The sequence below is a fragment of the Rutilus rutilus genome (genome assembly GCF_951802725.1).
Source record: "Rutilus rutilus genome assembly, chromosome: 17".
Classification (NCBI taxonomy): domain Eukaryota; kingdom Metazoa; phylum Chordata; class Actinopteri; order Cypriniformes; family Leuciscidae; genus Rutilus; species Rutilus rutilus.
The window spans coordinates 18,538,843-18,554,438 of record NC_140230.1 but is presented as its reverse complement, the minus strand read 5'-3'; the positions used below and the strand labels follow the sequence as shown (position 1 = coordinate 18,554,438).

The 15,596-nt window shown below is 36.6% G+C and overlaps 1 protein-coding gene across 2 annotated transcripts in view; it reads left to right on the top strand.

Annotated features, from left to right (window-relative positions):
* The first annotated feature begins 1,504 nt into the window (after positions 1-1,504).
* setdb1b (SET domain bifurcated histone lysine methyltransferase 1b) overlaps positions 1,505-15,596 on the top strand; it is a 32,475-nt gene continuing 18,383 nt past the window's right edge. The window contains exons 1-2 of one of the 2 annotated variants that reach the window (XM_084385018.1): positions 1,505-1,593; positions 4,342-4,432. In XM_084385018.1, coding sequence (XP_084241144.1) covers positions 4,343-4,432 — 90 coding nt within the window. In that variant the 5' untranslated portion in view covers positions 1,505-1,593; position 4,342. Of the gene's footprint in view, positions 1,594-4,341; positions 4,433-13,909; positions 14,159-15,596 lie in introns of those variants that run through there. The other variant, XM_084385019.1, reaches the window with a different exon arrangement.

Genomic DNA, 15,596 nt, shown 5'->3' with positions numbered 1-15,596 from the left:
GCTTAGACATAAAGGCTTTCTGAAGCGAAGCCATGCGTTTGTGTAAGAAAAATATTCATATTCAAGTTGCGTTTTAGATTTAAGTCGAATCCGTATGTTCGTTTGGCTGTAAGCTAGTTATTTTACTTTATAGTTATATATTATATTTACTTATTATAATATATGATATTTGATATTTGTTTTACACGAACGCATGGCTTCGCTTCAGAAGACTTTCGGTCATCTTCGAAACAAGTATTCTCGTCTCGTATAGAAAAAGTATTCTCGTCGCTTGATAACATTAAGGTTGAGCCACTGTAGTCACTTGGACTATTTTAACGATGTCTTTACTAACTTTTCTGGGCCGGCAGATGCAATTACCTAGCAGCCTATGAAGGAGTGAGACAGCTCTCAGATTTCATCAAAAATATCTTAATTTGTGTTCCAAAGATGAACAAAAGTCTTACGGGGTTGGAACAACATGAGGGTGAATAACTACTGACATTTTTGGGTGAACTAACCCTTTAATACAGTCACATTATTGCATGCCATAGCCTATGAGAGAAAGCTGTCATTAGAGCATGGTAGCCAAACTTAACCCATGATTAACCAGTGGAATTAACTTGTAGGCCTGTGCCTAATTTATTAAAATAGACATTGATTAATCAAATAGCCTATTGATAAAAACAAATGTTTGATGGACTTACGTGTATTGGATATATATAAAATATGATTTCCTATTCAAATTTCCCTCCATGCCCTATTATTAGTGGTGCTTGCAAAATGCAAGGCAACACTATTGTTATTGCTCATAGGCTACTTAAACTTCGGCACGCTACTCCTCCCGCACCGTTTGACGTAGACCCATGAATGAGGCAGGATGATGATTGCAAAATGATCGAATCACTCTCTGACAGCTGTGTCCGAAACTGCTCCCCATCCACTATATTGTGCACTATATCAGGTGTTAGCCATTTTGTAGTGGTTTCCGACTTCTGAGTGAATGACATCATTCCCTACATTCGTTCACTACTTTATACCTACAATCCTCTCTGAATTCGAGTGTACATTCGATGTACACTTGCTAAAGCACTATTTACCAAAATCCAATGCAGAGCTTAAACCAGAGATTACTTTACAGCTTTCTTATTTCTGCTTTAACATTTATTTCATGCTAGTTTTAGGGGTTTTTTTCTACCTTTTTTTTATTTTTATTAATCATTACTTGAATAAAACATTAAAATATAGAGACAATATTATATAGATGCATTTTAAAATTAAATAATTATATTTAAGGTAAATTATATAGGTATATTATTTTTATTATTAAAATATATTATTTAGGCAATAATATGGCAAATGGCATAGTAGGGATTAGTGAATGAGTGAACGAGTGAGCGGTTTCAGACACCTTCGAGACAACTCGGAATTCCCAAGTCATATTAAAGATTTGTTCACAATGAACGAATCGTTTCTGACCGACCCATCACTAGAAGATGTGATTCTATTGGTTGTACAATCAAAGCTCGCTGCTGATTGCCTGCGAGATCGACTTCACCGATCAGTTGCTGGCTGGCTGACTGACTGACTGACTTTCAGCATTATTCTCTTGAGGTGAGTGGAGATGGTTGTTGTCAAATATGCTGTTTTATAAAGCCTTGTAATGTCAATGTAGCTCTTTATTTGAATGAAATGTAGGCAATATTATTCGTATTATAATACGAGGTGTAGTTTATATCGTTTTTGTGTACACTGAAGCTATAGTTTTCTCTGTAAAGATGGTGATGCATAAGGGATGTCTACAGCTAGCCACACTTCTATCTTTGTGTGAAAACGTAAAATGATATTTTGTGTGTGTCTGATGGATATTACGTCCTTTGGGTTTTGCTGTAGCTTACAATTGCTTAAATACTGCATTGTCGATTGATGCAAGTCGCTTCATGTCTATCAAGGGCAGCGTGTAGCCAATCACACGCGTTTCTGCTGAATTTAAAAATGCAACATCCAATCCAATGGCGATTAGATTAGTCACCGGTGAAGAAATCCGGTGAGAAATGATTTCAGTTCACACTCACTGACAGAATTATCTAATCATAAACAACAACGTGCAAATATAATGTATGTTAGACATTTATTTTGCGCTGTAGTTAGCTTTATTGAATATAAAGGGAGTTCCATGAGTGCATCACTGGTATAACTCGAGAGTGGGTTGACATCCTTTGTTTTCGTGCCTTTCGGTCACGTGGTTCATGTAACGGTTAGCACAAATCTACGCTGACAATCTGTTTGAATGGGTTCAAGTAGGATAGAGATGAGACGGCAGCTTCACTATTATTTGCAGCAATTTTTGGTAAATAATAACGCATGAGGTGACGCATAACGCATTGATTACTTCATTGACGACATTTACAGTATTTTGAGGAGTGATGGAGAGACAACATTAATATGTTTTTCTTGTGTTTAACCCTCAGGTAACGTTATTCCTTATAGACTATAGAATGGCAAGCCGTTTTATCTTAAATTGTACCTAGTGTTACTCGTCGTAATTGCATTTTTACTAGTAAGAATTAAATTAGATAGCTCTACAATACATTCAATTATGACTAGTAAAAATTACAATTACAGAGCTTTCTAATTCAATTATTACTAGTAAGAAATGAATCAATTACAATTACAGAGCTCTCTAATTAAATTCTTACTAGTAACAATTACAATTAGAGAGCTCTACAAATGAATTTTTACTAGTCATATGTCTCCATTGACTTCCATTAATTTTTAATTACGGAGCTCTACAATTCAATTGTTACTAGAAAGAATTAAATTAGAGAGCTCTACAATTCAATTATGACTAACTTAGTAAAAATTACAATTACAGAGCTTTCTAATTCAATTACTAGTGAGAATCAATTACAATTACAGAGCTCTCTAATTAAATTCTTACTAGTAACAATTACAATTAGAGAGCTCTACAAATGAATTTTTACTAGTCATAGGCTATGTCTCCATTGACTTCCATTCATTTTTAATTACGGAGCTCTACAATTCAGTTGTTACTAGAAAGAATTACAATTAGAGAGCTCTCAAATTCAATTCTTACTAGTAACAATTCAATTAGAGAGCTCTACAATAGCTATTCCTACTAGTAACTAGAGATGCACCGATTACAATTTTCTAGGCCGATTCCGATTTCCGATTTTTCACTGAGTTTGACCTGCCGATACCGATTTTAGCCGATTCCGATTTAATTTTTTTCTAACCACTTTACAGCACACACAAATATTTATTTTCCATCTTTTCTTTAACCCTTTCACGCGTAAGTTTAAAATATTCTAACTGACACCCCCACCCCCGAGTGAGTTTTTTCGCGAACGTTCCCTTTAATGTTTCCATGGCGACGCGTCACGCGATACACCGCAGCCACAATAATACTGTATGACAGATGTGTCGCTTTTATTTCACTTTTCCTTTTTTATTCAAAATATTCACAGACTTGCTTACCATGTCATCAACTAGCCTATCTGATATTCCGATTCTCAAATACGTGTAAGTGAGTGTATTTGGTCGTTTAAAAACCTTTCATCTTGATCTATAATGAGATGGGCGCCGCAATGTTGTCCTGTCAGTCGGATTTACAGCACGTGAATTCATCAGTTTCTCCGAAATAAATGCAAGAAAGTGGCCGGTGAACTGAGAAGAATAGAGTAAACTTTATAGTTACTTCCACTATATGTTTGTCTGATATGAATAACACACATGTCGGCAAATTATATTTGAATATATTGTTATTACTGCTTCCACAGACATCAGTGTGTGTTTTACAAACTCCAAATGTATTGTTTTAATCGTGCTTATGTGTATTTAAATATCTGAAACCTAAAATAAACATTATGAGGTTGAAAACACTGCTTATTAGTTGTGATATATGACAGCGCTGAACGCGTCCAACTCTGGCTCAGCGCCAGCCAACGCGCGAAAGCACAGTTTGAATCTGGCAGTTATGCGACGTCCCTGAACATCTAAATGTGGCGCCGCACCGTACTCTCATGGGCACAGACATACAAATCTCATATATGAGACCGTACCGCTCAAAAGGTTAATCATCCGGCGCCCGAGTGCATTTGACCGGCATAAAATCGGCATATGTCAGACTGACCGGCCGGTCGCCGGTCATGGCCGATCACGTGAAAATCGGCCAATTCCGGTCACCAGCCGATCAATCGGTGCATCTCTACTAGTAACAACTGCATTGTGGAGCTCACTATTCAGTGCCATCTCATTATGATAATCGTGCCTCATGTTTATTCATCTGGCAGGTATAAATAGGCAGGGTGTAATTTCTATTTATCTCTTCATATTTTAAAGGATGCCACGGAGAGGAAAGAGAGCTCAGGCTCAACTAATGCGTCGGCAAAAAGAGGGAGATGGAAAGACCAGACTCTGCAGGATTAACAGGGTACTATTGATATCTGTCTTGGATTTCAACATGCTCATTTCAGGGCACCATGTTTGGGACTAGGACCGTTACGATTCCTCGATTAAATTTGAGTGCTTGATTTGTAAAAAAAAAAAAAAAAAATCACTGATTGCGATTTACGCCTGATGATTAACTGGCAAAATACCAGAAATGGCACATTCCGCAGACGAGAATCCATGAACCGTTTTTTTAATCCCTTATATATGGACAAAGGCATCCAGATATCGCTGTAGCTGAATAAAACGCAGATACAGATAGAGCTGTTTTGACGATGAAACACGAAGACAAAAAATATACAATTGCGACAATATATGGTTTATCTTTGTTCGTCTAGGTATTTTCAAAAGAATGAAGTATATTTATAATTTAATGCTAATCATTGTACCTTTATCACCCTATAGATGTGGCCATTAAGAATGCATTGTTTTTTTTTTCCCACGGCATGCCACAATTCGAGCTGGAATGCCGCTGAATCCTGTCATCACATTTTTTTAGAATTTAAATAAACTAGTGCAAAATGCCCGTGCAAAATCAGTTTTTGTGTGTGTTTTTAGTAATTGTTGATTTGGTGCCGGTGAAAGAGACTGTGACCGCATTGAATTCAGGAAGCAGGCTAGGTTACTACAAATGATGGCTGTGTAAAATAAAATATAATATTCAGAAGTAATAAGTGTAGCTTATCAGAATGTTTATTTTTAAACCACAACCTTCTAAGTGCTTCTTTTACTGGTATTTTTAACGATATCTTTTGCATTTCTCATCCAAACAATGTCAAACTTGGCACTGCACTTACTCGTGCCCGTAGAGAGACACCTGTCAAGTTTGAAATCCATCGGACTAACGGTTCGAGAGATATGCGAATAACAGACACACACAGACAGACACTGACAGACGTTTCTGTAATTTATAGATAGATAGATGTGTTGTACTTCACAGAATATCCACCAGACGGCGCATGGAACAACATTCTGTATCTACAGGCCAGACCAAATTGCTCGTAAACACTTTGCAATTATTCGCCTTCGATCGATTGTTAAATATGCTTATAGATTATTACAGTGCGTTGCATTTTAAAAATAGAATTAACATAATTATCAGTGTCTGATAAATTAACTGCATGTAATGTTGTGATTGTGAGAAAACCACAATAAAATATAAGCTAAACAAAATAGTATTAGACACAAATATTTGATATGGTAATAAGGACATTGAAAAATCTATTTACACATGAGTGCAAAGCGGATCATTATTTGATGTGCTTTGTAAAACACAGTGTTGTTGTTCAAATTTACAGCACTTTCTATTTCAGATAAATGCTGTTCTTTTGAAATTTCTATTCATCAAAGAATCCTGAAATAAAAATGTAAATAACTGTTTTCAACATTGATAATAATGTGACATGATGAATCAAGTGACTGACTGAAGACTGGAGTAATTATTATTATTATAATTATAAACTAGGCTACATTAAAAAGAGTAAAACAAAATAAAGGTATTAATCTGTATTTTTTCTAATAAAACAGATTTCGGAACTTTAAGAATACAGAAGGAACGCATTAGTTGTCAAAATAATCGACCAATTACTAGATTGCCAAAATAATTGTTACTGACAGCCCTAGATAAACATTTCTAAAAACTAGATAAAATGTTTCAAAATGTACCTGCATAGTTTTGCATTTTGTGACTTTTAGTCAAATAAAAGACAATTTTTTTCCAGTCATATATTTCGTCATTGAAGATTTCTTAAAAATAGTGTTAAATATTGTGTGGTCTTGTTCACATGAACCCATATGTATCGTCTTGTTAGCTAAGTATTAATTCATTATTAACTTTGACGAGTCATAGCTCCGAGCGAGGATTTCATAGAAACACAGGGTTTACCACATTTGAAAAGGCTGGCAGGCTAGAACATGCCTCACAATGGTGTAAAAGTTGTACACCTGGGGGGCAAGAGGCACCCAAAGTTGTCCCATAGACATACTATGGCGAAGGTCGGCCCATGAAACGCATGTGTTTCTCCTACTATGGTAAATTGCAAAGGGATTTTGAATTGAACATAACTCTGGATCACAGTGACACAGAGATAAGGGGGCAGGCTCATTTTACTCAGACAACCAGTCAGTCTCTCAGGATCATTGTGAAGCTATCGAGCCTTGCCCTGGCAACCATTAAGAGCACCATAGCAACAAGTTCATAGACTTCCATTGAAAGAGATCAAATGGATATCTCCGGATTTAAATTGTGGACTTGTTTGACTCGGGGCAGCAAACAGCCAATCATGAATCCCCTCAGCACTTCATAGCCCCGCCCTAGCAACCATTGTCGACCACCTTAGCAACCAAAATTCAAAGAGGGATATCTTCCATTCTGAATGTCACTGAGGCATGTGAGTTGGTTTATATCATTCATACTGACAAGCTTTGGAGTTTCATCATTGGCAGCTCCCAAGCAACCCAACCCATAGCAACCAGAGTACCCTATTAACTAGGGGTGTGCATTGGCACTGCCCTCACGATTCGATTCGATTACGATTCACCAGGTAACGATTCGATTCAATTCGATTCTATGATGCATTGCGATGCATCAAAATTCTACTGCACACAACAAGGCAAAATTTTCATCAGTCATGAGGCAATACAAGCAGTCAGGTATTGAACAACAGATTTTATTGGCTGCTATGTGTGTATTATCACTCTCCTGTATCTTTGACATAAATGTCATTAAATAAAATAAAATTGAATGGTACAGGGTATTGGATATGACATTTTCAAACCTGAAAAAGAAAGCATAAATCACTGCTTTCAGTGCTTTGAATGAGAAATGTTTCTCTTCTCTCTGCTTGAGAACCATTTGAAATTAAATTTCAACTTTATTGTCCAACTCAAGGCCAGAAAATAAACAGTGTAGGGTGTAACGGTTCACAAAATTCATGGTTCGGTTCAATACGATACACTTGTGTCACGGTTCGGTACGTTTTCGATACAGCAAAAAGAAAGAAATGCCAGAGAAATTTCCTTGATTTTTTTTTTATTCTTTTTTTATTAGAACTAACATCATAAACTATGACATTTTTTTCTTTGAGCAATGATGGAGCTATAATTGACTCTTCTTAGGAGCATATAAAACAAAACAGCTCCTTGGAAAAAATTAAATGTAATATTTTGTGCTTATAAACAAATGTTTATTTTAGTTCAGATTAACATTTGAGGGCAGCAATGTTATTCATAATGTCGAAATAAATCCGACATAACGTTACTTGAAAGCATTATAGCCTACTATTCCTGCCTAACTTCCAAAGTTGCAGTTAGTGTTACTACAGTAAATCCATGGTGAATATTGCAGATCTGTGGACACTGGATAGTTCATTCATGTCACAATGTTTCTTCCTGGTTTCCACGTCAGCGCTGTTTGATCCGTTAATAACGGAGAAATGTGAATGTTTCTCACTAGATCTCGCAGCGATGTTATTACTTTAGTGGCGAGTTCAAATGCTTTCTTTACTGGATCTCTTAGCGTTGTGTAGTATAAGATCGGCTCGCGCTGCGTTGGTCCAAACTGATAAACAGTCTGTCACGAGTAGCTCAGTTTCGTTCCGCTTACATTGCGTTTGCCATTTGATGTTGTGGTCGCGCCAGCGTCTACATTATGAGCGCGATCGCGACGCGCTTACATTTGAAATAACCGTTCGGTTTGAACGCGTACCGTTACACCCCTAAGTGACATAATCGATTATGGCACTTTGCCGCATCGATGCTGAATCGTGCATGCCCCGCATTGCGATGCATCGCCGAATCGATTATTGTTGACACCACTACTATTAACCGTTTAGCAATACCTATATCTCTGCATCAAAGCATTGTATAGAGATGGGGGTTGGCTCTTTTGACTGGTAAATCATGCTAGAATGTGGTACGTCGTGGTAAATCATACTAAAAACATGGTAAATCATACTGCAATGTGGTAAATTGTGGTAAATCATACCAGAAACATGGTCAATCATACTAGAACATAGTAAATCATCCTAGAATGTGGTAAATCATGGTAAACTATTGTAAATCATGCTAGAATCATAGTAAATCATACTAGAACGTGGTAAATCATGGTAAACTATGCTAGAACATGGTAAATCATGGAAAACTATGGTAAATCAAGGTAAACTGGTAAATCATGCTAGAACATGGTAAACTATTGTTAGGGGTGAACAGCTTAAAGACCGAGGACCGGATATGATTAAAGAAGACCAGGAGCCGTGAGGTTCAATCAAATAGGTACAAATTTACTGAAGAATAGTTTGCAGTTTCATCGGTAGAGTCAGGCGTCAAAGTCTCACGAGGAGGTCGCAGGCCAGAGACTCTACCTTACACAAAATCTCACTCCATACCATTTCCAAGGGCATGAATGGCATCAGTACATACATGTTGGCTACTTCTGATTGGCTAAGAGAACATAGTCTAAACAATTCTACACATATGGATAGATAGGAGGGTAAGTCGACATTAATCAAGATAGTTGTCATCCGAGTCCAAGATTTAATCCAAAGATGACCTCGGAGGTCGTAGAAAGGCGTCTCGGGGTCTGCTGTGGCATATCACAAGACCTGCACAGAACATTCAGGGCGCACACAAAAACACAAGGGAATCGCAGTTCCTCCAAGGTTGAAGAGGGCCTGAGCTCACTATTATCAGGACAGACTATCAAAACATACTGATAAAACATTCCCTTTTCAGAAAGTACAGATAATGTTCACTTTATTAGAGAAATACACATAAAAGAAGTACAGTTCTGTGAATTAGATCACGTAAGTCACATAGAGTTTGACCCCTGTAACCTTAACTGATCAGCTAGAGACAGATATAGATTATACATTTGCTGAGGGTCGTCTTCAGACTTGACCTCTTCTGGCAGCTGCTTTCCCAATACAAAGAGCCTGTTTTCTCAAGTTCCTCTTTCCAGTCAATAAAGATTAGTCACAGACAACAGAATGCACTTAGAAAGAAACTGGTAAAAACGTTCACAGCAACATATGGTTAAAATATATGTGAATCACTCATTGAATATAGAAATGATTATATAATTTTTATTTTATTTTTTAAATATAAACACGCTTATACTTGATTATTAATTTTATAGGACTAATGTAAGCACTCAGAAGGATATAAAGGAGATATAATGTATATGTGTGTGTGTGTATATAGAAGAGACAAGGAATTCTGACCCCAACCCTTCACTATAGTAAATCATGGTAAACCATGTGAACAACCTGGTAAATCGTTAGCAACATGCTAATCATGTTAGCATAATGCTAGCAACATGCTAATCGTGCTAGCATCATGCTAAAAACATGCTAATCATGCTACATCTTGTTAAAAACATGTTAGCATCATTCTAGCAACAGGTTAATCATGGTAGCATCATGCTTTTTGCCACTGCAAGCACCACTCACATTTTCTTCAGGAAATGTACATATATATTGCTGTGTATCAGCACGGTTGTGATTCGGCCGTAGGTAATCACAGCGTGCTGATATTATGAGCTTTCGTATCAGAGGAACCTTTTCGTAGTTCCTAGAACTATTGGCGGAAGTTCCCGGTTTTTGGCATGTTCGCACCACAGGAACTAGGAATGATTTTAGTTCTAGGAACTCTTTTGGAGGAACTAATTTAGCTCCTACTTCAGAGTAGGGTCTAAACCAGCACTACAGTATCTATCCGTGACGTAAGTGTACGCAGATTGGCTGAACGAATGCAAGACACCAGCACCCGCCATTTTTAAAAAGGCTCTGTAAACACACCGATTATAGCCTAGATATTTACTCTAGAATCACTACGAAAATGATAAAGAGTGATAGATGGGCCTCTTAACCTTTACGCTGAGGAGAAAATCCAATGCAACTTTAAGCGGACCAACCCAGACATAATCATGTATTTCTTGTCAGCTAACAACACGACATCAACCACACGACATACGCTAATAACTTTTCATTACTGTCTACTTTCTATGCATTACAGTTCTATCTAATATCGTATTAGACAGGACTGTTAGACATATCGTAAACTAATGAACATGGAGAATGCGAGCACTGTTTGTTTGCTCAGGCTGGCGTTCTCAGCGCCTTCAAAATAAAGGTCCGCCGTGCCTTCAAAATAAGAGTCACAACAACAACCGTGGCTTACGTCACTTCAGAGTTCCTACTGGCGGTGCGAATGCAACCAGGAAAACGTTCCTAGGGGAACCATTAGTTATTGGGGAACCACCCTGGTGGTTAGTTCCTAGAACTAAGTTCCTAGAACTATCCGATGCGAAAGCCCCTATACAGCGCTATCGCATGGCTACTCGTGTGAAATTGCTCATTTAACAGATCGTAAAATAGACACTTAGATTATATATTAGTCACATATTTGAGGTCTAAATAACAACATTCTCGCCTAAAACACTCTTAAAATTACATTTTGTGACATAACTACAGTAATATTTATTAAAAATATAGTGAATTTGCTCAGCCACCATGACAGACGCTATACAGGACCTATAGAATGTTGCGCATGTACGGTCAACGCAAAATGATCGAATCACTTTCTGACAGCTGTGTCCAAAACCACTCCCCATCCACTATATTGTGCACTATATCAGGTGTTAGCCTCTGAATTCCAGTGTACATTCAATGTACACTTGCTGAAGCTCTATTTACCAAAATCCAATGCGGAGAGGACTGAGCGCACGTGAAAGTGCGAGCGAGTTTAAACCAGAGATTACTTTACAGCTTTCTTATTTCTGCTTTAACATTTATTTCATGCTAGTTTTAGGGGCGGTTTTTCTACCTTTTTTTTTTATTAATTATTACTTGAATAAAATATATTAAAATATAGTGACACTATTATATAGATGCATTTTAAAATTAAATGAATTAAATTATATTTAAGGTAAATCAGTTATATTATTTTTATTAATGTGTTAATTGTGTTAGCATCTGCCCAGTGCTGAGTTTTGCCACTGCAGGAACCACTCACATTTTCTTCAGGAAATGTACATTCTAGTTATGTTATTATTGTTAAATTTGCTCCATTCCTTTCAGTTCTTTGTGGCGATGTTCCTTGCGGTCCAGAAGCACCGCAAAAAATAAAATAAAAAAGATCATTCTGGACAGTGGTAGGCATTTCCCTAATTTGATTATGTTGACATTAGTTAATCAAATATTGTTAAAATATTTAATGTTCCATTTATTTTCCCATGCATGTCTCCAATTTACAATTTGTTCTGTTTATTTCATTTAATTGTGGACAAATTGTGGTCAAAAACATGGACAGTTCTTGACAGTTGTCTGGAATTCGGACACCACAGTTTCCCGGAGTTTGGTTCTGATGAGCTGTTCTGCAGCACACCTGACACCACGCTTGTTGCTCTTATGGAGGTTCCCCTCGCTCCAGCCACAGCACCACTTCCAGCACCAGAGCCCAACCTCGCTCCAGCCACAGCTCCACTACCAGAGCCCACCGTCACTCCATCCAAAGCCCCCACCAATGAGAGATCCGTGTGGCCAGAAATGCAGAAGAAAATGCACAGACAAATTTAGTTAGAAGAGGCTTTGGGTTACCACCCAGCAAATGACAGCCTGGTCCTCTCTGTGGTGGGGAATGAGATAGGAAATGAGGTGATCAGAAGAGACCAAAGAGAGGAGGAATGTAAGGAGTGCCTACTGCAGGATCAGCACATTAAAAATGAAGCACACTAATCCATGATGGGGATGGCCATGACATGGACTGCTTGCAGTGCCAGAGGTGGCGTGGGCATAAAGGCTGATGCGGAGAAAGACTGGCCAGAGGACACATTAGTGAAGAGTGTGGACCTTTGAAAACATCAATCTTCATAAAGCGTATCGTGGCATTCCATGACACCTTTGCCTCTGTAGGCAAGAAGAAAAAAAAAAGAAAGAAAAAAAAAAAACACATAATCATAAAAACATGTCCTTTTATGCCCCCAAACAAGGATGGCTTTCTGGTGTTCACTGTGAGCAATGTTGTGGAGGATGAGGAGTAAGACCACCATGAAACAACATGAAATGAACAGGATTCCAAGTTCACTTTCTTATACATGATTTATTATTTATTATTCCAATCCCATGCATTTTAAATTTGTACATGATTTGTTGTTATATGTTTGTTTTACATATTTGTTATATCTTTGCATGACATTATTAATTAAATTAATGTTTTCTCATTAGGAATATGCTGATCTTGTATTTATTGAAATTATTCAGTGTCACCTATCTGCAGTCAACCTGTTAGTTTTGCTGCACACCAATTGAAGATTATCTTTACTGCTATGGAGGTATTGTCATGTCTAATGAATTAATAATGCCATCAGAATGCAACCAAAGCACAGGATAGCAATAAGTAGATGGCTATAAGTAATTGTAAACCATCCAAAATAACCTATTTTATTTCTAAAGCACGTTTAAAAACAACACGAGTTGACTAAAGTGCTTTACAGACCCAACCTTACAAAACATACACAAACACCATGTTTTCACACCATAAAATACCACAATACAGATGTTACTATAACGATTTTGTAAATGGTGATCAGCAACCAAATATTGATCATGTGGAAGTTCCTTTCTTTTGCCTTGGCATGACTTCATACTTTTTGCAGACAATACAAATGCACAGTAACTTCAAAATATGGGTCAAAAGTCAATTTTGAGCTCAAGATTTTTTTATGTAGATCATTTTCATTACTAAAACATTTAATTGACAGATTTCCAGTGTCCTACCTATAATTAATTTGACTAAAAATCTTTAACGTCAATTTTCTCTAGCGAGTTAAGATCTTTTGCCTTTGTAAGGCAGTATACCTTTGGCTTCATTGAGTATAGCTATCCTTTTTCAGGAATGTTACATTTACACTTAGGCAAACCAACAATTAATATTTAAACATTATAAGATGCTGCAATAGGCAACTGATGTGGTCATTTTAAACTCTTTTTTTTTTTCAATGTACACTATTATTTTAAGTGTAAAACATTAAAATACTAAGTCCACCTTAAAAATAAATTATGAAGGTGTAGTTAAAGTTTTTTACAGTTTTATTGTGACCATATATATACAAAATATAAACAAAAATAATTGATAAACATAAAAAGTCAACAGCATTCTGTATTGTTTTAGAATAACAGTGAATGCACAGTGATTCAGTGAAGGGTCTGGCTTTTTGTTTGGAAAAAATGGTTTCGTACTTATTAATACTGTTTCGGTGTGGACAGTATTTTAATAATTTATTTTCATAGATATTTCAGTTGTAATGTTTTTATGGTGCCAAATTGTATTTGATTCACTTTGTGCGGTGTTTTGTAGTCCTGTAGTAGTAGAGCACTAGTGCGGGCATTTTTCACGGCGTGTTGCATTGTAGGAGGCGTGCTCTGGAGTTTTCTTGCACGCAATTGATCACTTCAACTGCCACTCACTCGTCATGCAAAAGCCGATTGGTCAGCTTGCACGATCATCATCAGCCAAACACATTCGTAGGGTTTTTTTTGTGTGGCTAAAGAGTGCTCGATGACCGTGGAATTTGTCAAAATAACAAAATTACCTAAATGTCTGCAGTATAGGAAAAAGCTTTAAACGCACTGCGCTTTGTGAGCCGGTCATTTAAAACACGGGAAAAGGAGAAATTAACAAAAGAGCTGGAGGCACAGGCACGTTAGGGGAGGTAAGCTAACTCAGTTAGCATCAGCGTGACAATTCAATGAAGCTAACTTGACTGCATATTACTGATCTTTTTGTACATGTTGGTGATTTAAGAAAACCACGGTACTATGTGTTGTTGTTTTTTTTTTGCCTTTTTTTTTGTGTGCCTTTTTATGATCTGTTTAGCCCTCTCATCCGTGTGTTGCGCGCCGTTTAGAGGTCTTGACTTGCAGGAATGGTGGTTGAAGTAACGTTACACATACTGGCCATTTCTGGTGTTGAATACGGCTTTTCACCTTATTGGATGGAGATCAGTTAATATTCCGTTTACAGCCACGATATCTACATGTCCAAATACGTTTCATTACAATTTCATTGTGATTTTATTACAATCATGGGAAAATAGAAGACTGGTGCCAAATTTCTTCTGAAAATGTGGCACAGAAATGCTTCTTAAGTAGCATTATCTTTCCTTAAATTACAGCTGTATACTTTAATACAAGGGGCTGAAGTGAGTCAGAGTAGTCAATGTTTAGGCTTTACGTCTTTGAACTGAATTTTGACCAGACACAGATCAGCACATCTATCCACATTCACCCTTAAAATGTGTCAACTAAAGAATTTTTGGTAACACTTTACATTAAAGTCTTATTAGTTAATGCAATAACTATCAATGAGCAATTTCTTACAGTGTCTATTCATCTTTGTTAACGTTACTTAAGAAAAATACCTGTTCATACATTTTTTTTTTTTTGTTAGTTCATATTATCTCAGATCCATTAACTAATATTAACAAATGCAACTTTAACGTTGACTAAAAGGTTATCAAAAATTCAATAAAAAAATCTTTTGGAATAGCCATGTTACATTTCTGACACAATGGGACATTATAATAGAAATGTTGTGAAAGGACTGCATTGAGCAGTTTGTGTTAGGATGCCTTTCAATATCACTGTTGAAATGTTTTTGAGGAGAAACGTATCGAAATTCTTTCAGGTGATGTGCAGGTCTGATCCATAGTTAAATGGTTACTTCACCCAGAAAGGAAAAAAAAAATGTGTTATTAATTACTTAAAATTAAATCTGAGAGATTTCTGTCTACGCAACTACTATTTTGTTGCTTCAAAAATTCCATAAAAAGAGATTGCAAAACTAATCCATAGACTGTCAATGGACGGACAGAAATCTCTCATATCTATTTCATTAAAAACTATTTTAATTAGATTTTTCAAAGATAAACAAAAGTCTTGCATGTTTCGATTGACATGAGGGTGATTTAAATGATAACAGCATTTTTCTTTTTGGATAAACTAACTCTTTATTAAGGCGAGACACTACAGGTGAATAGGGTAAAATTTTTAAATAATAGATATCACCATGAAACTTCCTCAGTTCATTACTTACACAAGTTCATAAAAAAAATGTTTTACAAGTTTTTGAAATTTGTATGTTTAATTATG